The sequence below is a fragment of the Branchiostoma lanceolatum genome, chromosome 18 (genome assembly GCF_035083965.1).
Source record: "Branchiostoma lanceolatum isolate klBraLanc5 chromosome 18, klBraLanc5.hap2, whole genome shotgun sequence".
NCBI classification, from domain to species: Eukaryota; Metazoa; Chordata; class Leptocardii; order Amphioxiformes; family Branchiostomatidae; genus Branchiostoma; species Branchiostoma lanceolatum.
Window position 1 is genome coordinate 8,425,242 of NC_089739.1, and position 25,222 is coordinate 8,450,463.

Consider the following 25,222-nt stretch of genomic DNA (forward strand, 5'->3'; position numbering starts at 1 on the left):
GGTACTTAACCAGTTAAGCGAACAAACAAGTCAACAACAAACGAAGGGGAAAACTTTTGGAAGTTTTGTATTAGCACTTTTCGTGTGTATGGACAATTGCAAATCTCAACAACAAAAATCAGAACGACATAGGAATCATACCTTACAAAAGTCCCCTCACCTTAGGAACTTGCACTGTTAACGGCCTCCAATACAATAGATCTTGCAGCATTCAATACCATTCAACTGGCCATACTTGGCATTGTTAGTATACATCCTAACACCCCTCCCCTCTGTACAAACATGGTATAGTCCGTCTTGATGTTGCTATACAGTTAGGGTATCCCATTGATTCAACATAAAATAATATTAAATACATATCCCTGTCATATACAAATTGTACATTGACAAAAAGGGGAATGTACACATAGGCAAAAGACCTTAATTTACACTTGCTATTATCTCAAAAAGTATCTATAAAGTAAACATTTATCAATCATACCTCACAGTAAAGCCGTCTGAAAATCATGTGACAGTCATGTGATAGTCATGAAGTTATCATGTGACAGTCATGAAGTATCATGTGACAGCCATGTGATAGTCATGAAGTGATCATATAACAGCCGTGTGATAATCATGAAGTGATCATCATGATTTGTAGTTAGTCAACAGTTCCCTATTTCAATTCAACACTTAGGTTCATCCAAAAATCCAATTTTCTTTTTGTATTGTCGTGTCGTGAGTTACCTAATAATCCACAAAGCTGTCTGTATGCCTATTTATCCATCCATACGAATGTCACATCTGTACAATATTGTTTCAAATATTATAACAAGTGCAAGCAGCAGACTACAGTTATATATATATGGACTTCATAGCAAAATATGCCAACAGTTAACACCCTACACGCGGAATGTACATGCTACATGTATACGCTCAGGTAGAACTGTAAAAAATATCTAGCATTTGCATGTGAGCACAATCAAATAGTCATGGTACGATCATGTGATGATCATGTGAGAGGCATGATTTTGTCATGTGATGAAGTCATGTTCATGAAAAAAAAGGGAAGAACAGTGACAGATACATGGAAAACAACACTTTTCAGTTTCAAGATTTTTGTCTTTCCTTCTTTTTTTGGGTAAGAGATTCAATGTTTTCCTTCCTTTTTGGGTTGGTCAATGTTTTCATACAAAGCCGAACTGTTTGGTCTTGATTGCTAAGACGAGTTTTTGCCTAAGGATGACCTTGCTGGAGTAAAGAGGGATGTACAGGCGCGAAATACACGTGTTCGCCGTCGGGAGATGTTGGTCGTCCGCGGGTCGGACCGTGATCGACGGCATGGGCTGGAAACCTTCTTCGCTGGCAGGGAGGTTCGGACTACCAGTCCAGAAGTACACCTGTAAGAGCAGACCATATAAGGACATTAGGGGAGGATGAACTGATAGTACACACCATATAAGGAAATGTGAAGAAGTGGGCCTGAAAAGTGCATGCCATATAAGGTCATGTGCAGAAGTGGGACTGAAAGTGCATGCCATATAAGGAAATGTGGAGAAAGAGACTGGAAACACAGGCCATATCAGATAATATGAAGAGATGATTCTGTGTGAACCATATAAGGTCATAATGAAGGGAGAGACAAAGGACAAAGCAATCTAATAATCAATACACAAATTAAGAGCCAGAACTGACCAGGTCCTGCCTCTCTTGGTGCGGCATCCTCTCCACAATGGACCAGAACCAGCGCTTGAACTTAGTCAGCCTCTCCGTACCGTCACCTGAAATACAACCCACGTAAACATCAAATACCACTGAAGGTAACACATTGTCTTTTCTGAAACAACCATTTTACATACAAATCAAAGTTTGCAGTTCTCGAAATTTAAAAAAAACGATGAAAACAAAGACCAAGGACCAGGTTTGGGCCTTGTTGTACTCAGTTTCATTCAGATAATATATTTTTGTGTACAGTCAAGATCACAGTCTGCTTGGCGATGCTAAATTGTCTTAAGAACCATATTATAGATAAATTAATAATGGCCTAACTTTGAAAAGTTTGAAAAAACAAACATGGGTATATGTTCACTCACCGCTTTCATCATTGAATGATGTGTAGCTGATAAGAGTCTGAATGTCGATGGTGCCACATCCGTTCACTAGGAGGCGGAAATCCTCAGCTGTCAGCCCGTCCAATGCATTTCTGGGCAGGACATCGAACAGGCCACTTCTCAGGGCCTGGAGCAATAGACAAGATGATCGTTAGTTGAGTGTTGGACAAGTTTCTGATCTGATAATGTCTCCTGGTAACTTCATGTTTAGTAGAAAAACACTATGCTAAAACTAACACTACGTGTTCCACTGGCAATTAGGGCTGATATAAGTACCTGGAAACGAGGAAAAAGAACAAAGACACGGACAACATACAGTCAATACAAACCCTCAAAAGTAAGAGTCTTGAACATCGCACTGCTCTCTGCACTGTCAAACTATTTTTTGGATATTTTGAACTGTTTTTCTAAACTGGATTTTTCTATGCACAGTAAATTGTCAATAGTCTTCCCTGACTGACAGCAGTACTATAGATAGATCATGGAAGTATCACATCCCGAGGAAGTCTTCAACATCCTCACCTGAAGTGCCTTCTCAGCGCATCCGTACATACGATACTCCGCGTATCTGCGGACATAGTCGTACACGTTGGCTGGGTTCACCGCCATGTCTGCACCTCCCGGGATCAACTCGTGCTGACCTCCGCCCTCTTCACGGCAGAGGTCAATGCAGAAGGTCAGGTCAAGGGCGGAGAAGATGACTTCTGCGTCGGGTGCCTGGGCATCGATGATGAGCCGCCGCATGCTCTCGTAGGTCACAGGGTCAAAGAAGGCTAGATCGTGCCAAGCAACCTGGAACAGTAAACAAGAAATTTTGGTTCTTCCTTTCAACCATTTACACAAGCTGAAGTCTACTTCTCCTTGCCTTACAATGTGTTGTAGATAAATAATCTTTTTCTTCTTCTGGAAGATAATTCTTTGTACATGGATCTCATACTGTTGCAGCATACGCAAGAGATTTTACCCTTGCTGGGCATGCCCACAAGTTACATTTGATCACTCCCAAAGTCTGTTTAGCCTTAGTTCAACTTGGTATTTTGTTAACATGGGCACCCCAAAAAGATGGACCAGTTTTCTTGACTACAGTATTTGAGATAGTTAACCAAAGTCCTAGAATAAGTCTGCAAAGGATCCACAGAGGAAAAGATTCCATATCATCCTAACCATCATTAGCAACTACATGTAGGTAATACAAGAAATGAAATCAAATTCTTCCATCCCATACTTTTGTTATGACTCCTAAAAGAAATCAAATGGTAGAGTCCAGCTATTCAAGTTTGAAGAGAGGATACTACCACTAGAAAAGTAGAGGGGCGTTAGCTTACCTTCCTACCCAGCATGACCTTGATGACATGCCGGTTTAGTGTGATGGGGCACAGCTCATTCTGCAACAGACACAGCCCCAGGATTCTGGAAAAGAAAACATTAAGATTCATTATTACTTCTGCTGCATGACAGGTCTGGTTTCCACCAATTGGTTTGTTGTTGAAAATATCAAAGCATCTTAGTTTGCTGGTGATTAGAAGGCCTTCACAGCTATTAGCACCAGCAAGGCTTGAAACGCTTTATTTTCTGTAATATGCAATAATTATTTCTTACACTAAGACCCTAATCTTTTAGCCTGCTAAAGTGCTCAAGTTCTTTACATTCTTTTATGCAATCTTAAAACTTTTTGCAGCAGCGGGCATTCTGAAATAGCTGATATCATTAACGAAATTCACGAATTACGGTTTACCTTCACCTAGCTTCCTGACCCCATTGCCAACTTTAACCACTTTGGAACCAAAAAGTCTACTTAGCAAGGAGAAAGTTATGAAGGGTTGTCACAAATTGAAACCAACCTTTTCACATTTCTAAAACAAGAGGGTTAAGACAGGGATCCTTGTAAGTAAGTGAACTTCGGCCGAGCTAGACACCCAAAAAGATGAAGAATTATCACATGCTGAAACCAACCTTCCGACATTCCTAAAACAGTTCAGTCTCTCCGGCGTGTTGCGTCCCGGCCGTGGCGAGTAGAAGCCACGCTTCCCAGGCTGGTAGAACAGCGGGGAGTTGTCCTCGTCATCGGAATCTTCGTCGTCCGGGTAACGCTCGCTGTGGAACGCCTTCTTGGCCTTGGTGTCGGAACTGTAGCTGAACAGGTCAATGGCTCCAAGAGGGTCGGCCGTGGATTCTCTGTGGAAGAAAAACATTGTTACTACATTTTCCTCTATTTTTTCATCATAATTTCTATTTGTAAACATTTCTGAATAATTTTTTGTATGGAAAATTTTGGGCCAGTTAGCGTAGTGGAATCTTCTTTCAAATATTAATGTGTTGTTGTTTGCAAAGTTTGAATAGGAAGTATCATCTATGTCCAACGCCAGTGGATATGATTCTCTTGAACATGCTTCCAGCTTAACAACGACAGAAGAGAACAGAACTAAACAGAAATGAAAAAGTACTTTTACCATGACTGGCCATTTAGATTAAGATATTAGTCATTTTCATATTTTCTATGTAGAATATCTTTTTGTTCGTCCATAATGCTGTTGCAGGCAATGACAAAAAAACAGATCCAAAAACACAGACATTTCTTCATCATTCTACGTGTTTTGTGCTTCCTTTTTAGCAGTTTATTCAGCCAAATTTCCTAAATGTCTGTTGTGAAGTGAGCCAGGATTTTATTCCAGTATTCAAGATGTACCTTCCATGAGAGAGTATGATGTCCACTGCCTCCTCCACACGTTGTCTGAGGGAGTCCTCACTAGCCAGCAGTAACAGCAGCTGTGCAGGGGACATCTCCAACAGCATGCCTGTGATCTTACCTGCCAGAGACTGACACAAACAAGCAAAGAATGTGTGAGTGAGGTGTCAGCAAGAGACTTGCATCATCATCATGCATACATGTATTGGCATACAATGGTCAAGTTGTGCATTATCTCATTTTTTGATTACAAGGGTGGGGGTTCAAACAATCCTTGATACATTTTATCACTGTATATCTTTGTATGTGTGTTTAACACTGAAAAAGGAAAAATCTCATTGGGAGAAATAAACCAGGTGGAAAAATCCTGTCCTTTATACCATACTTACAGAATTAAGGTAACAAAATAAAAGAAAAGGATGGAAAGGCGGTTCCTGGAGACAGCCCTGCATGGCTGATTAAAAAAAAATTACTGTGAAAAAAGGTGCTGAAACTTACAGGCTGCAGTGCTTGTACTTTTGGGTAAAGCCTTTCGCCAAGAGCTTGTCTGTGTGGGGGGAGGGGCTCATCCTCATTCTCTCGGTTACCTCCTGGAATAAATGAATGGATGGATGGTTCATTGACAAAAATCATAACAAATCACATTCAAATACAAAACCATGGCAGTCCCAGTAATAGAGAATTTTAAGTTGGAATGGGGCATTCTTAGGTTTTCTTAAGGGTGCAAATCAATATGGACAGGTCAAAGTGGAAGACTGTGACCACATGTGACCTAGTAGGATCAAAATGTTATGCTTGTCAGAGAATCTGCTCCCCAGGGTAAAGGGGAGTATCGTCAAGGCAAAGCCATGTTCAGTAAATTTTGCTTAGAACGGCAAAGTAGTGTATCTAAACCTGGGTAGAAGGGGCGGGCATCGATGGACAGCTGGCCTCTCTGGTTGGCTGAACGCTCTCGTTCCCGGGATACCGAGCGACGCAGGCTTCCACTGCTGCTGCTACGTCGTTCCCTCTCACGCTCTCTTTCCCGGGATCTCAGGCGTTGGATGAGGCCTGAGCGAAACACTTAAAATAAGCAAGAATGTCGCACATGATATAAACAATGAAGACTGCAATTTCATTAACTAGAATATAATTGTAAAAGAAAAAGCCAGCAGTATTTAGAATACAAAATTAATGGATGCTTTTAGATGGGTCGATGAAGGTTAGACATTTCTGTTATGTTAGTGGACAATTTCTAACCTTTTCTAACGTGCACAGAACCCATTGTTAACTGGCACTTGTTAACTCTTCTTTAAAATAAATAAGTCACTGTGTTTTCGTCTTACTCAAGTTTTTCAGAATTTTCTAAAAAAAATCTTTGTTTTAAAGAAATGTATGACCAGCTTTCTAAGTCTGTAAAGTTACTTTAAATGCATTGCGGTGATTTGATTTCACAGAAGGGAGAAAAGGGGGCTTTACCACCAGTTTTTAGTTCGTGGTTGAAACAAGGAGGTACATGTACATGTAGGCAGGCAGACGACAAAACAAACATTTACTACGAAAACTGCAAACATTAAACCACTGCAAATTTTAATGTGATTACAGTATTAGAGAATTTTCATCATTCTTTAACCATGCACAGAACCCTTGGTCGTCAGCTTTATAAGTCTTTAGAATCAGTAAATAATATCTTATTTAACATGCGTATACCCTTGGTTGGCTGTCACCAGACAAACGAGAACCAACCACTCACTGTAGTGCACACCTTTGGTCCCCCCCAGAACTGAGTCCAGGTTCGGCAGCTTGTCCGACGACAGGAACGCCTGAAAACAACAGAAAAACATTTAACAATCATTCTAGCCATGGGAAAATAGATGGGGATGGGGATAAAGAAGCAGTACGTAATTATCAGATCCCGCTCCCAATTATTAAAGTTAAACCGCGACTGAGGACACCCCCCCCCATCTACAACACTCTGGTGTCACGTGACAACCCCTTTCACAGCTGAAGAAAAATGGCAGATGCTGTTTGAAAGCTACTCAAGCTTCAACTTTTTGTAGTGAGTACTAGCATAATTCTCTATGTTAAATTGTAGCCATAAAAATATGTTCTTTATGTTTGTATGTAGCTCAGAATGAACTCAAAGGCATGCTTGGCCTAGGAAAGACCAATAACCGAGACTTTATTGGTCCCTTCAATGGTCATCTTATACAGACTTGACTGTAGACCCAAACAACACCCACCTGTGCGATGGCGGTGTAGAAGCTGCGCGCCACGCCGCTGCCCTCTCCTGGCTCGTCCTTGAAGGTGACCTTGACGCGGTGCACGGCCATGGGAGGACCCCCCGTGGAGCTGCGCCGGCCGAACTGCGTGTTGAGCTGCCGCAGGGTCTGCTGTATCAGCAGGGTACGCTCTCTCTCAACCTGTGTGGGGATAAAAATAACAACACAATCATTTTCTAACTTCTTTGTAATTGTACTTACACAGGGAGAAATAGTAGTTACCATTTCAGAATTCTTGTCGTTTGTGACTTATTTCCAAAAGCATTGCAGAGAGTTTCTCTATTCAAAGTTGATTCCTTAGACATTTTCTAGACAGTCATCATCTTAGGCTACGTGTACCTCACAGAAATACAAATTGTTCCACTAGTAAAAGTTCCCATTTTGCTGAATATGGATTTCAAGCCTGTGCCTAGCTCCATATGCATGGATAACAGCTGTAAGCCAAAGTAAACACAAAACCCTACCTCCAGAGTGAGGTCCCTCTGCTGTGAGTTCCTCAGTTTCTCCATCTCTCTCCTGAACTTGGCCTGCTTGACCTCGAAGCCGCCGAGTTCGGTGAGGACTGAGCCGGGTTCGGCGCCCACATCGTCCAGGAACACGCGTCCGAACAGCTCCAGACACAGCCGCCAGCGCCCCAGCAGGGAGTCATGGGTAATGTACCCCAGCATGTTCTGTAAGCTGCAGGGGACACAAGGGTTTCTAACATTAGTAACAACCTTAAGAGGGGGGTGTTACATTAATGGTCCCAGGTAGGGGTTAAACTTCTGCACTTTAACCTGTTCATCCCTGCTGAGATAGCCTTTTGGCACCAAATTTGCATCAGTTGCAGGGTTAGGCAGCAGGGAGAAGGTTAAAGAACTCAACACACTTATTGAAAACTATATTGGGTTCACCCCAGTGTGCTTTTCTAGAAATGCAAGTCATGCACTATCAGAAGAAAAAGAATTTTGCTTGGATGCATCAGAAGCAAACCTTTACCTAAATCTTTAATGCACCTTTACCTCTACGCTTCAATTTAACAATAGTGATTGCTCCTGCCAAATTATCAAGATCTTCAGCTTGCCAAAAAACAAATTCTTAAGACAAGTTCCCACCTGGATGGAGGTGGAATGGTCTGCAGGTGAGAGGTGTCCACTGTAACAGTCGCCCCAACATAGTCCCTCCCTCCGTGCTCAATGGAAGCTCCCGTCTCCATGGCAACAGCCGACTCCGCCCCACCGTGGCCTGTCACTAGCAGGTCGCTCCTGTTTTGGTCTTGTGTTTCGGAGCGGGCGGAGGGTTGAGTTCTTAGGTCTAGTGACACGTCAGATGGGCCGGGCGTCGGCTCGTTTGGTCTCCTAGCAACGGGGGTGAACGCACTATTCCTGTGCGGGTTGAGTCCGAGGTGAGTGGGCAAAACTTCAACGACGCTACGTTCTAGCGCCGCACTCGCCCCTGATTGGCTGATGATCTGGCGCGGCCGGCCGAAGAGTTGTTCGCGGCGAGCGTTCGGTTGTAAGAGGTGCGGCTGTTCAGCCAATGGGAGTGCTTCTGCCATGGGAAGTTCGAAGGGGTCTGGTGGCGGGCAGCCTAGGAACGTTGTCGACTCAGATCGCTGGAAAAAGGGATGTTTCCGTCCTGTACTGCTCGGTATCGTATCACTATCCATACTGTCTGTTTCCATTAGAGCTGTGTGGGTGGCCACCTCTTCGTCGTTTTCATCATTATCGTTGTCGTCGTAGAAATCAACGCTGATCGAATCCCGTATATTCGCACTCTCTGCGCCTCCTTCTGACCCAGACTTCATGTAGTAGACCAGAGCATCGAGAACGTATGCCACGTGTTTGAGCGCCGATACGTCAAGCACGGGTAGGATCCCGGAATGTTCGTCGTGGTGCGACCGCATCAGAGACAACGCGTATGTCATGAAGTCACGGCGAGTCGCGCTGGCGTCAGCTAGACTACCTGGATGAATAAATGAACAAAATCAACATGATCAGTAAAAAAGCATGTCACACCAACAAATCTATACTTTTTGTACAGGTGATTCCTTAGTAAATTTACAGATTGGTGTAACTGTAAGTGGAATCACACTCTTAACTATTTTGAGATTTATTAACATAAATTAATGTAACCAATCGCAACTGTTGACATTTCGCATGGTAAGACTAACGTGGTTAACCATTTTCAAAGTATGGACATATTCTGTGTGTGTCAATGTTACTGTTAGGAGTTGTGTCATGTAGGGAATAGGACTGTTCTTGTATCGGATCACAGGTTTTTCAAGGAAAAAAATTGCAAGGGGGAGCACTGCAGAGCTTGGTGTAAAAGTGGAGTTTCCCCCCTTGACTGCTGTGGAGTTTCAAAGACTTTTGAACTAAAATGGGGCATTTTTTGGCTTCCTGAGGGGCAACATCACTGTCAGACAGATCACAGTTGAAGACTGTGCCCACAAGTGACCTAGTAGCATTCCTGGTCAATCAGAATTTTAGAGGATCTGCTCCTAAGGGTAGGGGGGGTGCATGGTCTGGGCATGAGAGCCCATAGCCCCTGTTCCTGTTCAGATTAAGCCCTGGGATATCATACCTGGGATGATCCGGCCTCTCCGGCGTTGTGTCTCGAGCTGGCGTAGGATCTCCTCCTGCCGCGCGGCGACACGATCGCGCCGGCGGTTCTGCTGGGAGTACAGCGGGTGCGTGGGGTGGTTGGGGTCGGAGGAGTTGGCCAGGGCGGAGCCGTAGCGAAGCTGGGCTTCGGTGGAGTCCATGACTGTGATGAGCCAGTCCCAGGTGCAGCGCAGGTGCATCTCTACATACATCTGTAGGAGACAAGGGAGTTTTGTTGTAAATAAGGTTAAATCAGTTAAATGACTGCTCCAATCTTGAATCCCTCTCATTTTCAGTAGGTGAAGGCCAGAAATCTGAGCATGCAACTCGTGGACACTACATGTATGACTCATAGTGTCTTACAAGTTGTACAGTTTTCATAGTATAACGACTGTATAACTTGTAAGACAGAGATGACCCTTTTATAAAGCAATCCACAGTCCTATGCTTTGCTTGCATATTTGAACCATCAAGTACAATGCATCTGGCTCTACCCAAGCAATGGAACAATGGTGTTTCACCATCTTGATACAATCTCAGCATTACTTTATACATTTTCAAATTTTGGTAATTCCGTTTCAATTCCTCAAAATTAGCTTGATTTTGGATGACTTTTAGTTGTACACTTCCCTGACCTACATTGAATGTCATTGTCAGTAAAGTACACAACAATAAATAATTATGTAAATATAAGAACACCACCCCACCTGCAGATCTAAGGTGTCCTGATAGGTGATGGGCAGAGGTTTGGGCAGAGGGGCCACTGCAGGGTAGTCGGGTAGCATGCTCATCAGGTCTGCGATCTGTCGGATCACGATGCTGAACGCACGCGCCAGTGAACTAGCCGTGGTGGAGACAGTCTGGGAGGAGCTGGTATCCGTGGTTACGGACGTGGATGGCGTTGTTGTGACGGTTGTCGTGCGGCGTAGGGTGGAGGGGTCGATGTAGATCAGACCTCCTTGAGCTAGTGGGAATAAATGAATTTAAAAAATGCTTTTATTTAGTGTTGGTCAATGGATTTGAAATGCAAGTGCACCACAACTACACAATGATTTTCTTGTTGGTCTTCGGGCCTTTACTTTAAAGTTGCAATCTAGGACTTTTAAAGACCTATGCTTGCAAAATCTTATAGCCACACTACACATAAAATTCATTTTAAGACTGTGGTAAACTAGTGTGACTTCAGAAGAAATTTCTTTATGCCACAATATCTGCACTTCTGTCGAAAAGTGTAACAGTTATAGAAAAGCAGGACATCAAAAATTTCAAAGCTTTAGAACTTCAAAGTTTTGGCCTGCTTTATACCAACCAAATAATTCACTCCTTCTCCAACAGGAAAATCTTTCTATCTATAAATATACAGATAAAACTGCAGGGTTTTGTGCCAACCAAATTATCTACTTCTATTCCAACAGGAAAATTTCCCATCTACAAATATAAAGAGTTGCAAATGAGTTCTGAATCTATCCTTACAAGTAGCAGTAGCAGGGGTGGAACTGGTGGTGGCAGGCGTCCGCGGGGGAGGCTGTCGGACAGCCCACTGGAGCGCCGTGGGGGCCTGGGACGTGTTGCTCCCCTGGTTGCCGGGCGTGGTCACTCTCTCCAGCTGTTCGTCGGGAAGCTCGTTGGCGATGCTGTTGTTCTCCTCTTCGTTTTCGCTCTCCTCGCTTTCTTCTTCATCCTGATTGGAGGAGGAGTCTTCTTCCGAGAAGTACGCTGCGACGCTGCCAGCACCTTAAAGACACAACATGTTTTCTTCTTTATTCTCCTTTTTTTAATGACAACCACAAAAGCATTATCATCATTTATAACACAAATAATGATTGCTATTAATCATTAGATGTATTAAGTCAGTAGTCAAAAAATAGTTCTATTTTTACAACAATAAATTTTGTCTCTTCATTTTAATCATGCAACATAGTTTTTTTTTCCTTTGCATGTAACTGTTCGACGTTTTTGGTATACAAATCCCATACAGAGATTTCCTAGTCCACATTCTACTGAAATATTGCAAAAAATGTTTGAAAGCTCAAATCTAAAAAAAAATGAACTCATACCTGTCTCAGACCCAGCTGTTGCTGCAGTGACCACGCTGCGTCTGCCGCTAGCGTTGTCCTGGTTGCTATGGTTACTCTCGCTGTCACTTTCACTTTCCGCCAGCAGGTCCAGATCCATATCACTTTCATTTCCAGCTACGATAAGTACAACAATTCAGGTGTTACTAACTAGATAGCTTTAAACAATGCTTGCAGTTAGATATGCAAAGGTTAGGTGTGACAGGTCATTCAGTGTAATATGACCAGCTGCTGCCGCACTGCGTGCCTGCGAAACTTGGTGTGCTATACCAAAGGGCGTTTATACCGGCTATATAGATACGGATACCAAATTTCGGAGAGAAAAACTGAATCAACTCTAGTTTCTATCTGCCACCAATGAAAAAGAATCTTTGGTTTATTTATTTATCAGTCCAATCAGATCACTCACCTTCATCGTCATGGTGATCATCGGCTCTGCTCTCTCCATGCTGCTCCTCAGCGTGGTCCATTTGCTGGTCGCCATGGTGACTGGAGTCGTCATGACGATCCTCCTCACCAACCACACCCTCAACAACCTCAACCTGAAAAGTGGATCCATTTTGAATCTAAGTTCTTTGATACCTTCGGGCGACACAAGGGAAGCTGGACTGAATGTCTTCGGGCGACACAAGGGAAGCTGGACTGAATGTAAAATGGTTGCTATGAAAAGGCATGAAATTGAATTTGTAACAAAAGTGCATGACTTGTGTAACTAAAACATTCTTTGAAAACAAACCTACTTTATTCTTTCTTATGGATTCTGTTTCAGCGGTAGTGTTATTATTAAGTATTCCATTTGCGTTCTTATATCTAAAAGAAGAATAAGACTTAAAATGATTTAAGTACCATACCTCCTCCACATCTGCTACCACCACATCATGCTCCTCTTCCTCTCTCTCCCGCGAGCGATCTGATTGGCTGGTTCCCTGCGGCTGGCGCGAGTACGAAACCTGAGACACACGTGGGGGGTCTGCAGACGATGGCCGTGGGGGGAGGGGCTCCACGTTGAAAAGCTCTTCACTTCCCTGGGGGACAGTTTCAAAGAACGGATTACTTGAATGCCAAGGACACATGCAAATAATCAGGGGATGTAATCGACAAAACCCAAGGCCATGTTGATTTGATCATAATAAGGATGACATCTACATTCATAGATTTTTGTCTGTTTCAAAAAACAAAATTCAACCATTCTGTAAATTGTACAACGCAGCTGCAAAATGTATAAGCAGAAAATTGCAAAAAAAAATATCAGAAAACAAATGCCGTAGAATTCCAAAGTCATAGCATAAGATGTTCGGTATGTTTTTAGTCATATGTTCAACCTTCATGACCACTTAGATTTCATAATGACCGCAATGTCATCCATATAATCGAATCAACATGTCCTAATGACCAATGAAAAGGCTCGGTAAAATTTGTGTAGCCAATGAAACAAGATAAAAAGCTGTACTGACCAATGAGGACCGAGCTTTCCTCACCTGGACTGCATCAATGTTGGCACTGACCAATGAGAAGGGGGCGGTGGGTCGTACCACTCCCATGCGGACGGGGGTGATGAGGGACTCGGCTGTTTGGCACAGTTCTTCGATGGCGAGGTTGATCAGGGCTTGAAACGCGTGGCGACATTTCATCAGCGGTTGGGATGGTAGGGAGCTGAAAAAAAATACACAGATTGTCAGTTAGTTTTTGACTTCACAGCAGCAAGGAAAATGGTAACTGCTTAAAATCCAATATCCAAGTTTAAACCTCATTTTAATGCAGACATATTTCTTGGTACCTTTTCTTTTTGCCAGGTGTCATGCCAACACTAAGCACAACAAAGACGCGTGCCACGGAGCGGATGAAACGTCGAGAGATCTTGGTGGCCTCCTCCTTCCTTCCCGCGACGGTATCATTCTGTAGCTCACGGATCAACGTGCTCAGCAGGGTGTCCAACATCTGTGGGAGTAGTATATGGTGGAAGTTTAGACAATGGCACTTCAGGTGGACACAAGCAAAAGTTTGGAAAAGATGTTGTTTTCCCTATTTTTTGAAATATGAAAAGCATTACATTGAGCCTGAATCCATTTGGACCGCAAAATTACAACTTTTTTCTTACATCTCTAAAAGGTTGGCATTCAAACCCCTGGTAACTTAACCATTTCTAGTAATCCATGGAGAAGGTTAAAAGACTCACCTCCACACTACACTTGACCAGCAGACAGTGAGTGAAGCTGTCCAGTTTGTTGGTCCCGCTCTGTTGGTCCAGGTAGACCTGTTCCTCAGGCAGCAGGTCGGGGATGGGCGACCGGCGGTCCCGGCCGGGGCACTCGCTGGTGATCATGGCCTTCACCGCCTTCCAGTCCTGCAGGATCCGCTCAAGCGCCAGGCGACAGAAACGCGGCGGCTCTAGGTCGTGGTCCGGCATGTCTGGGTCTGGAAAACAGCAGCGAAAATCAAATCAACCTAAAGACTGAGACAATTTTGAAGATTACATGGCCTTGGCTGCAGGCAAATATATATAGGGTACATGTTGCTTAACCAGACAAAAATATTGCAACTGGCATATCTTGACGAAAACAACAACAAAAAAGTATTAAAACTATAAACAAGAACACTGTGTTCAACAAAGTATTATGTCAGGGTTCAAAAAACTTTTTCTGTTTGCCAAATTTGATCTATAGGACCACAACTACATGTACATAGGGATAGGATATATTTAGGGACATAAAAAGCTAAATGTTAAGCCACAAACACAAGTCTTTGGCCAAAGCAACAAATTATTTTCTTTGCAAGCCCACAGCAGTGGACCTACCTTCCTCACCAATGGGTTTGCGAGCGGCTATTCTGGAGTCAGTTCGGCGTAGCGGGCGGTACTGGCGCTGCTCTACGATCTGTCGAGCCACCGTCTGTACCAGGAACAGCAGAACATTCTCTCCTCTGGGGGTAGAAAGGATAGTTGTTGTTAAAGAAATGCTACACAAAAAATTGAAAATCCTTCTATGCTATGCTTAATATATTCCAAAGTCAAATTCTTACTTCAAGTTGTTTCACATAAGTCCGTCATAGTTCTGGGATTTTCCACAGTTTACAACTTATGCCGTGCTGACGCCTTCTCACCTGATAATTGAATTATATGACGTCAGTGTTTCAAATAATTCACCTGATGATTGTATTATATGACGTCAGTGTTCTAAAATTCAATCATCAGGTGAAAAAATTGAAACACTGACGTCATATAATTCAATTATCAGGCGAGGAGGCGTCAGCACGGCATAAGTTGCAAACTGTGGAAAATCGAGGATTTTCAATTTTTTGTGTAGCTTTCCTTTAAAAAACTAGTCTGTGACAATCTTCAACATTCATCACTGTTAATCCATTTACTCCTGTGATGGTTTTACTTTGCGGTAGAAGGGAAAGGAAGTTTTTGTAGTGTTTTGAATTTTGAATTCGCAATTCTGTAGTAGTTATACACAGGATATATGTGGTGTCATGAATTTGTAGTGGAGAGGTCACCACAAAAACAAAACAACAAGGAAAGTTTCTAGCTTTACAGTATCAACATCAAAAGCTGTAAAAGAACTGTAAGTTGTAACTCATGGTAGCTTTAGATATGGAGTTTTCATGGTTACTTCTCCACTGTGAACTTCATTATGTTGCTGCCAGTACCACTATTCTAACTGCAAGTTCATACCACAATCTGTTGATTTTCACCTTACTGCAAAATTTAGGTGTATCGAACAAGATTTTACAGTTAATAAACGAAAGTTTTACAACAACACAGAGAAAAATGGCACTGATTCCTTTTTGAAAAAAAAAAAACAACTTCTGTGACTGTCCCTGACCTGCTGTTTGGCTGTGTGACCAGGTCGGTATCGTTGATAAGCCTGTTCAGGAGGTCCAGTCGTGCCGTCTGCGATCCTGCGATCAGGGCCTTACACTTACACTTCTCCCAGCAGTCACAGTACGCTGTGGGCGATGTACGCTTCAGTCTGTGGGAAAGGGTTACAATTAAACAAATTATTGATGTTTTTAACTCATGACATATTGAACGACCATTGCAATCAAGAGCAGGTTTAAAAGTAGCAAATAAAGAAATCCGTGAAATTCCTTTATCAAATTGCAAGAGAGATCACAATAACATCAACTAGAGCATGACATCTCTAAGTGGAACTATGAACAATGAACATGTTATCAACATTCGATAAGGAAAGGACCTGGCTTTTGCTTTAATTCAATTTTTCGTCTTTTAGTTCATTTGTCTACTTTCCTTGGTAGACTGTTATTCACTTCACTTAAAATGCAGATTCTTTCATGTATTTTCATGCTTTCCCTCCAACAAGCATTGCACAGTGCTATCTAAGATCACCATACAAATTTTGCTAATTGCTTGTACATTTTGTATGTTGAACTATTTAGATCCCAGTACTCACTTGCAGTCATGTCCCTTGTGACAGACCCGTGCACACTCAGTACAGCAGCACAGAGTCCCCACCAGCCCACATGTACGGCACTCAAAAATGTCCTGGGGGGAAAATATTGAACTTTAAAAACAGCAAAATACGAGGGTATGAGATCAATAACTGGAAACCAAGTTTGTCGTTTGATAGAAGTCAATGTGCGAATACACTTTAAGTCTTGCAATCTTTTTTATCTAAATCTTGCAATAAATGAGTGGTTTTGTTACAAATGTAACAAGTTTGACTATTTACTATTGAGTAAGAAACCTGTACACTATGATAGTGCAAAATATTAACATCTATACAAATTGATTAATACATGTGCATGCAACAGTACTTACTTGTACCTGACTAGGTCTCCTCAGACTTCCAGTAGCCATGCAATAGTACCAAAACTTGTTACAGTACTAAGTCTAAAAGTCATTTCTTTTCTCCAAGTTATGGTCGACAAGAACCTCAAACACTGCTAAAAAATACTCGTATCATAAGTTTGAATCCTTCTCACCTGGTTGATGTGTTCTGCACCTGTCCAGGTGAAACTGCAGGTGTCGTTACAGCACAGCACGTGTAGCGGGGAGTCGTCCAGGTTAGAGCCGGGGGGGTAGATCATACTCATGGCCAGCTCGTTGTCCATACCATCCTGGGAGGAAACACATTTCATTCTTTCAACTATGAACTGGTACACAGCACTCACAAGCCTTTTAAGTGGTGCAGCACATTCTGCTGTGTTCTTTGTTCTGAAATTTCATTTATATTTTGCAGGTAATGAAAAAACTTGAACATCTTATAGTCAGCTCTGTAGCTTGTGAAATTTCACTTCAACTTTGCAGATGATACACCTAAACTTTAAAAAACACACCCTAAAGAAGATCATAAAATATTCTACTTTGCAAAATTGCACAGTTCATTTTTAAGCACTGAAGTTAGATTGTCAAAACAGACTTAAACTTTGAAGAACACTGATGTCTCTGACTTTGGGAGAAGAAATGCTGTTCGAGTCCTATTCATGTAACATGTTACCTTGAAGTGGCCTTTGGGTCTTATTCTGTGGTGGCAAAAAAAAGTTATAAAAATTATATGGCTGTTTGTTACCTTGTTGTCCTTGCCTGCCACCCTCTGTGCTGTGTCCAGTATGGCCAGTGCTGCAGAGTACGCCCTCCCACTCACAGCTGCCATGAACGGGGTCTGGCCCTGCGCATCCCTACAGGAAGACATGTGTTAGTTCAAACAAGAAAGAAAAGGTGCAGGTGTATCACTATGCAAACTGTACACAAGTCCATCCATCCGCACATCCATCCATCTCCCATTTCTGCCTACTTTCAATGATGCACACTTTACTCACACTTTCAGTTGTAGACAAATTCTTCCCACTCACTTTGCTGTCAGGGGATCAGGAGATACGGCTTTAGGACTAGCCTTCAATGTAGTGATTCATTCGTCCATCCATCCATCCATCCATTTATTCAACTTTCCAGCAAATGACACTTACTTTGCAGACAGGAGATCCACTAGATACAGCTTCAGTACTGGCATCTCACACAGCAGTGTCAGGATACACAGGGCGTGGCAGCTTAGCTCATTCATTCGCTCAGTCATTCATTCATCCATCCCTTTGTCCCGACAGCCATCTATCCACACATCCGTCCATCCATCCACCTCCCTACTTTCCCTCATGCACATCTTCAGTGCGTGTTTTCTTCTGTACTACAGGAACTACTTACTTAATGATTGCATATGTATGATAGCTAAAGGAGTGTATAAATACAAAAAAGTGCTAGACAAATTCTTCCCACAAGAGACACTCACTTTGCAGAAAGAAGATCCACCAGATACGGCTTCAGGACCGGCGTCTCGCACAGCAACGTCAGGATACACAGGGCGTGGCTGCTTCTCTCCGCCGCGTCCGTGCTCGCTGGAAGTACGGTATTTTCATCAACGGAGCTCGCACACGAGTACGAACTAACAGAACCACAAGACCCCGTGAGCCCCCCTGCAGTCGCGGCATTCGTGGACAGACTGACATTGTCATCCTCTGCAAGGGTAAAGTTACAGGTTAGCTCCTGTTTTAACTACTTTAACTGTAAGCATTAGCCTGGAATACGCCTTATTCTAGCTCTGATTCCTTTGTATCTAAATCAGAGGCTCGAAATTCATTTTAGGGTGCACAGAAAGAATTTTGAGTGTAATAAAATAAAGTAGAATGTTAGCATAACGTATTCACAAACCCTACTGCCTCTTTTAACCTTCTCCCTGCTGCCTAACTCTGTAACCAATTGGGAATTGCGTGCCAAACGGCTGCTTCAGTGTGCTAATGGTTAAGAACTTTTAAAAGTTACAGAATAGCTCAAGATAAACCTACTTTGACCGTAAGCATTAGATTGGTATCCACCTTATAGCTCTGATTCAACTGTATTGTATCTGTACCTGTATAGCCTGTATAACCGCCCTTTGGCATAACACACCAGCTTTGCAGGCACACGCGGAGTAGCAGGGTTCGTACAAGCATTCGTAAGTTTGATTCCCATTAAACTGCTGATGACAAATATTTGATTCTAGATCTAGAAATCCCCAACGTTTCAATGGGGATATAAGACAGACTATTCTACAGAGAAGAAATCAGAGGAGCGAACTGGAGCTAAAATAGGATGGATACTAGGCTACGTATTACTAAGTATTTCTCTCTCTACAAAACTATTACCTAACTTTTGATCAGGGCTGTCCCCAGCTTTTCAATTTTTTCCATCCCAGTCCTTGTTTGGGAGCCCATGTTATTAATTTTTGTTGTTAAATCTGTCATTTCAAGCTTTAAAAAATACGTTATCACCAATTTGATGTCATGAAATTTAGATCTTTGGGACGAGGGGAGAGAAACTTTTGTTGTCCCAACAAGTAAATTTCCGTCCCAAGGTGGAGGGACGGGTCCTAAAGACAGCCCTGCTTTTCCTCCTGTTGTCTACACTTACCTGAGTTTGCCGACTCAAACAGGGGAGGGTCGGGTGGCCAGTTCAGGGTGGGGATAGGGTCACCATCCTCCTGGGACGTCCCGCCGACCGCACGGGCTGCTGACGTCGCTCTTCGCATCATCTCACGCAGACTCATGCTACAGGAACAGGTACAAATGGTTAAGTTTACAATACATTTCACTACAGATGATACTATTAATATGTTGATGAAGTTAGACATCCAGGTAATAAGACACACAAGGTAATGGTAAATTTGATAAAAGATGCCAGTCTTTTAATTGCTCAACCTTCTCCCTACTTCCTAATGCCGTAACCAATAGAGAATTGGTAGCCAAATGGCAACTTCAGTGTGCTAAAGCTTAAAAAAAGCTCCAGACTAGCTGGATTCCCTCACCTGTTCTGCATTTGTTATTCAAATTAAATCTTAAAAGATGCCCGTCTACAACTTGTTTTAAAAGCAAAGCTCTACGAGAGCAGTATTCCCTCACCTGCGAGTGCTTGTCCCTGTCCCCCCTCCACTGCTGGACCCTCCCGTGCCTCCTGATGCTGTCCCCCCTCCCCCTCCTGAACTGGAGGCGGCTGAGATGGCGTTGGCCAGGGCGTCCACCGCGTTACTGACTGCACTGATCCTGCTGGTGATGGACTCCCACTGCGCAGAGTTAGACGTTCCCGCTTCTACATTGGGAGAAATCATATCTGTTATAAATTCAACTACAAGTTTTCTAGTACATGTAATTCAGACTACCTGACCCTCTGTACCTTGAAGGCTTCTAAAATCTTAACATTTCTGTTACATGTACTACAATTATAGTCTCCATCATGCAACAAAGAAAAACACTTTCATATGTTAGATCAGTCTGTTAGCTGATAAACATTTTATGTAGTTTTATCTTTCAAAACCTTAGAATGGCTTAAAGCTGTTAATGATCATCAAACTAAAGGGAATAATACTAATTCTGCTACAGATACAGTTGAAACTTAATAAATACTGCAGTTTGAGACTCTTTTTCAATCCAAATTCTTGAAAATAAAAAGGCCTGTCCTGTCCTTACCGTTGTTGCTATTGGAAGTGTTGTTGTCCTGGTTGGTTGTCGGGCAGCACATGGCGACGCAGGCGTGGAACACGTTTCGGTTGCCATCACAACGCTCGCTCAGAACCTGCTGGATCGTGTTCTGGGTGTTGATGGAACCTTGGATAGAAAAAAAAGTTGTAGCTTTGAGAGACTAGCAACTTCTGTGGTTTTATCTTGCCAATGGCATTAATAAACATAGTACCTTGGATAAAGACAAATTTGTTCCAGTTTAGAGAGCCTGTCCACTACTTTGATGTTAGATTGGTGTTAAATCAGTGAGTTAGAAAAAGCACAAGTGTGGGGGGAAGCCAAAAAATATTCACATCGTTCTTAGGCTACTTTTCTCTCTAAATCAGAATCTTATCTCCTTGATCAAAGCAGTCATTACATGAGGAGCTTCTATGAATAAATATAAGTCATCAAGATGAAAATTTTCTACATTCTTTGTATTCGACTGGAAAACTGATAATAAGGAAAGGAGCATCATGTCTTACTTCTTCTTCTTGTATACCTAAATCAATTTATGTTCAACCTACCCGTGTCTCTCTCCAGAGAGTACAGGAACTGTTTCACTGACTCATAGTCACAGCGCAGGACATGAGGCATCAACAACTGGGTCTGGACATGGGAGAAGAACATACAGTATTTCAACTTTCAGGTAACACTTCTAAACCAGCATTATTATGATTTATCAAAAAAACACTGCTACATGTGGTTCATTAGAAGATAAACAACCTACATTAAATTAAAGGGTGCTGTAACTTGTAAACATAAAAAATCACAACATCATTTTCTGTGAAGCCAAGCATTACAGAAAATGATGTTTTTAAAAACAACATGTTTAAGTAGGGATAAGTCATATTGTAAAGATTATACCTTAAGTTGATATCCTAGTACGTACCTCAAAAGCAAGCACCACGACTGCTGCCTTCTTCTTGAGCTCGGAGGAGCTGGGCAGGTCGATAAGAGACTGGATTCCCAGCCCAATGCGCCTTGATTTTTTTAGTGTAGGGCGTCCAAAAGACACCTGGACACCCTGCTAGCTAATAGCCTGTAGTACATACCTCAAAAGCTAGCACCACCACTGCTGCCTTCTTTTTCAGCTCGGAAGAGCTGGGCAGGTCGATGAGTGACTGGATCCCCAGCCCTATACACCGCGCGGGCGGAAGGTCCAGCCACACCGGGTCACGGATCCCCTCGATGCAGTCCTTCGCCAGCGGGTAGATGGCGCCGTTTCCGTCCCTCAACAGGTTCACCACATCCTGAAAGTACAGTTGTTAATTTTAGAATGCAGCATTTTTGCCAAGCATAAAATTTTGCTAAACTAAACAAACCACCTGTAGTTGTTATGGAGTTAGAAGAGAGCTGACTGCTTCACTTTGGACTGGAAGAGCTTGGCTCTAAATACATGACAAATAAATGTTACAACTACAGAAATCAACTTGAGGTTAGAAGGAAAATCTTGACAGGTTTTGCTATACAGTACAAAAGAAACAATAGGTGAAAGTATTTCAGCAACTGATAATGTATGCTTTACCATTTGTAGCTACAATGTACTGTGAAATGAACTACAAGATTCAGAGTAAAAAATGTACAAATTACTTGAAGTCAACTTAGAGGAATTGTCATGAATCTGTTTTTATGATAGGAATGAAAGACAAGAAAGTCCTTATTTTCTTTTTCTCCCTGCCACAGTAGCATTTTTCTGAGATCCATTCTTACCTGCCCCCCACTGTAAAGGGTGATGGAGTTTTCTGCGTGACCGAGGAACGCTGTGGCGTCTGTCGGAAACAGGCTTTCCTGTTCCGCTTTCCCCGTGCCGAGATCGTACACCAGGTACATCAGTCGAGACCCAACCTTCGCGATGACATGCACGCCTGCTTGGAATGGGAAAGTGAAAAAGAGAAATATTAATTTTCCAAAAGGATATACAAGGCAATCATAGATGACAGACTTCCTCCTTATTAACTGAAACTGCTTTGCAACCCTTTCAGTCTCAAGACAAACATAGCGGCACTGAGGATATATGGCAATGTTTATTGCGTATATTGGGAATCGCAGAAACAGGCACAGACACACACAGACAAATACACACACCCTCACCCCCCCAAACACACACACCCTCACAAACAAACAAACACACAAACATTCTCTTTCTCACACACACAAAATAAAAACTTCCTACTTTAGTCCTTCCTTAACATTTCACAACAGAACATGTAATACCTCTGCTGTCCACAGTGACTGCTAGGATCTTGGCATTGTCCATCACTGGCAGCTTCTTGGGCATTCGCTGGAAACAGTCAGGCACCTTGGGCACTGCAGTGGGCTTCACAACCTGGGAGCGAGGACCAGGGAAAAATGGCACAGGCATTGAATGCACTGGACAGCTATTACAAGCACTCTTACTAAAAGACCATTTCTTAGAGTCTTGTAGAAAAAAGCGCTTTACTGTAAAACTAAAAGTCGCATCTCACTACAGTACTTCCTATTTTTCAGTTTCTTCTATGTTGTCATTGAAACTGTCAAACAGTCAGAATTAAAGTCTAAGCAACCATAACTTATCTAACTATCTAACGAAAATACAGCCACGACAGGTAACACCAAGCTCACGAACAAAGAGATGACAGTTAAATTTGAATCGACCAATGAGAAAGCAGACTCACTGTGGTTAAGCTGACAAAAAGCGGCAAGCAATTGAACTTGCCTATGTGCAATGTAAAAGCAGCCACATTTTGAATAGGCCAATGACAAAACAGCTAGTGTTTGACGATGAGGGCAACCACATTTGAACGACAGCACAGCTCATGTTTGAATGGGCCAATGACAGCACAGCTCATGTTTGCATGGGCCAATGACAGCACAGCTCATGTTTGAATGGGCCAATGAGAAGGCAGCCAGGGTTTGAAAAAGCCAATGGAAGTACAGAGTGTAGATACCAGCATGGCTGTAGGAAAGTTCACCTGAAGCTCATCCTTCCTCAGTAGGCGACACTCCTGTAGAAGCGCCGCCGGGTCGTCGTGGCTCGTTGTCGGGCTGGGGTCGCGCTGGTGCGGAAACCACACAGCTGCGTACGCTCCGTCAATCTGGAGGATCGAATTACAAAAAAATTGTGAAAAATAAATCCAAGACCAATGCAGAAAAGGGTCAGCTGAAATCTTGTTATTTCCTACCCCTAAAAAAGAAACTATGAGGGCACCTGATGCAACTGGCCTTCTTAAAATTTCCTTGATACACAATGTTTCTTTTTCTTGACTTTTCTTGTGATGAACAGTCCATGGTAACAGGTATCAAACCAAAGAGATTTTTAGGCATCTATAGCTTTAGACTTTTAATACCACATCTTGACATTCTACCTTATTAGAGAAAGGCTAGGTAGTCTGTACTACAACAAGTTTGATAAATCTGTCTATACAATTATGTTCCTGATACTAAAGGTAAACCAATGGCATAACAAGATCTGCCTTACCTTCAGGACTTTCCCAACAGGCACTGATCTGACGTCTTCAATGAACACCACATCCTTCAGGGCCCAGCGTTCCTCATTGGAGGCCTTACAGTCATCATCTTCCTTGGGTAGTACCAGTGGACGCTTCCGCTCTACGATACAAAAACGACATAAATTTAACGATGACTTCCAAACTGCTTTTGTATTGTAACTTTTGCTAAATGTAATGTTGCAATTGTGGATGGTAAAAAAAATGAAGCTAGAAGGAAAATGTGTAAGTCTGAATAGGAAAAAAAAAACTAACACAGAAAAAGACAGAAGATGGGAAAAGACACTAGTATAAAAATGAGAAAACATGCAAGAATGAGAAAACATCAAGTTATTGAAAGTTGGTTAAATCATACTTACTTGTGCCTCAAAAACAATTCATGAAAATTTCAACAAGTATTGTGAAATAGGCTAACTTACTGAGAGATCCCACACTGGACACAGAGGGTGCATCACTACATGTGGAGGCTGGGGAGGGAGGGGGGCCCATGTCTGTCTTAGTTTCAGATTTGGTTTCCTTCACCCCCTCAGGCTTGCCAGACTTGGTTTCTTCCTTCTGTGGGGACAGCACCTTAAACCTGGAAGGGAACACAAAAATTAGAAATCTGTGGATAAAAGTTGTACAAATATTTTGACTTCAGAACAGATTTTTTTGTTTGTCATAGATATTCATGAGCTAGATGTCATTTGATTTTTTTTCACATAGAGGACAGATTTGGTACACAAAATGTAAGAGTCAAGCATATTGACACAGTTTGACTCACATTTTTTTCAAGACATGTTTTTGCAATAACAATGTGGTGATCTAGAAAGCAACTAACATAAAACATAGACAAAAAAATTTGTTAAAACCGAGAAAGTTTGGCAATCCCGAATACAATAAACTTGCCTGCAAGTGTCGGACAAGTTCCATGCTGACTCTAACAGTTGCCCGACTTTTGGCACGGACCCGACGGTTGTAAAAGCGAGAGCGCCAGCGTGGTAGATGGGACAGCTACGCAGACAGACCTGCATTCCTGTCGTGATGTCGCTGGACTTGGTGTCGGTGCCACTCTTCTTGGACCGCGTGCGAGCTTTTTCTACGAGTTTCTTACGCTGACTGAATGGTAGAACACCCCTGGATAAAAGATTGATAACAGATTGTTTCAATATTGTGTCAGGGAGAATATTCATCAAAGAGCAAAACACTGTTATCAAAGCTGACATGTATCTTTTCAGACTCAAGGTTTGAAAATGTTGACCAATCACAGGACTACCCCAAAACAAAACAGCTCCCTGATTGGCTACTTACCACCAGTACAGACCCCCAGACTCCAGGTGCACACAGGTGTACAGGGAACAGGTGTAGATGGCAGACATCCTCTCTCCCTGGAACTCCAGAAACACTTGGGCAGGATGTTCCAGCTTCGTGGCCACAGAACTTAGGGTTTCATCCACCCAAGTGGCAACCTAGGAGGTAAACCATTGTATCATTTACATGTTTTCTAAAAAGTTTTATAAAGTCATGATTACACTTTAAAAGCATCAATATGTGGTACCTGAAACCAATAATGC

The 25,222-nt window shown here is 42.5% G+C and overlaps 1 protein-coding gene across 1 annotated transcript in view; it reads right to left on the reverse strand.

The window, feature by feature from the left end:
• Positions 1–51: 51 nt before the first annotated feature.
• LOC136424690 (E3 ubiquitin-protein ligase UBR5-like) overlaps positions 52–25,222 on the reverse strand; it is a 34,493-nt gene continuing 9,322 nt past the window's right edge. Inside the window, exons 12-51 of the mRNA XM_066413314.1 lie at positions 24,960–25,117; positions 24,558–24,785; positions 24,089–24,246; positions 23,642–23,772; positions 23,136–23,258; positions 22,399–22,510; positions 21,895–22,049; positions 21,237–21,434; positions 20,709–20,790; positions 20,152–20,289; positions 19,588–19,774; positions 19,100–19,236; positions 17,943–18,168; positions 17,229–17,337; positions 16,642–16,776; positions 16,110–16,201; positions 15,522–15,668; positions 14,492–14,616; positions 13,874–14,112; positions 13,475–13,635; positions 13,176–13,350; positions 12,549–12,722; positions 12,107–12,239; positions 11,680–11,814; positions 11,096–11,356; positions 10,330–10,586; positions 9,603–9,834; positions 8,132–8,981; positions 7,502–7,715; positions 6,999–7,178; positions 6,509–6,578; positions 5,671–5,826; positions 5,275–5,366; positions 4,777–4,907; positions 4,044–4,265; positions 3,416–3,500; positions 2,613–2,882; positions 2,073–2,217; positions 1,675–1,760; positions 52–1,379 (exon numbers count right to left, since the gene is read on the reverse strand). Coding sequence (XP_066269411.1) covers positions 1,167–1,379; positions 1,675–1,760; positions 2,073–2,217; positions 2,613–2,882; positions 3,416–3,500; positions 4,044–4,265; positions 4,777–4,907; positions 5,275–5,366; positions 5,671–5,826; positions 6,509–6,578; positions 6,999–7,178; positions 7,502–7,715; positions 8,132–8,981; positions 9,603–9,834; positions 10,330–10,586; positions 11,096–11,356; positions 11,680–11,814; positions 12,107–12,239; positions 12,549–12,722; positions 13,176–13,350; positions 13,475–13,635; positions 13,874–14,112; positions 14,492–14,616; positions 15,522–15,668; positions 16,110–16,201; positions 16,642–16,776; positions 17,229–17,337; positions 17,943–18,168; positions 19,100–19,236; positions 19,588–19,774; positions 20,152–20,289; positions 20,709–20,790; positions 21,237–21,434; positions 21,895–22,049; positions 22,399–22,510; positions 23,136–23,258; positions 23,642–23,772; positions 24,089–24,246; positions 24,558–24,785; positions 24,960–25,117 — 7,122 coding nt within the window. The 3' untranslated portion in view covers positions 52–1,166. The remainder of the gene's footprint in view (positions 1,380–1,674; positions 1,761–2,072; positions 2,218–2,612; positions 2,883–3,415; positions 3,501–4,043; positions 4,266–4,776; positions 4,908–5,274; positions 5,367–5,670; positions 5,827–6,508; positions 6,579–6,998; positions 7,179–7,501; positions 7,716–8,131; positions 8,982–9,602; positions 9,835–10,329; positions 10,587–11,095; positions 11,357–11,679; positions 11,815–12,106; positions 12,240–12,548; positions 12,723–13,175; positions 13,351–13,474; positions 13,636–13,873; positions 14,113–14,491; positions 14,617–15,521; positions 15,669–16,109; positions 16,202–16,641; positions 16,777–17,228; positions 17,338–17,942; positions 18,169–19,099; positions 19,237–19,587; positions 19,775–20,151; positions 20,290–20,708; positions 20,791–21,236; positions 21,435–21,894; positions 22,050–22,398; positions 22,511–23,135; positions 23,259–23,641; positions 23,773–24,088; positions 24,247–24,557; positions 24,786–24,959; positions 25,118–25,222) is intronic.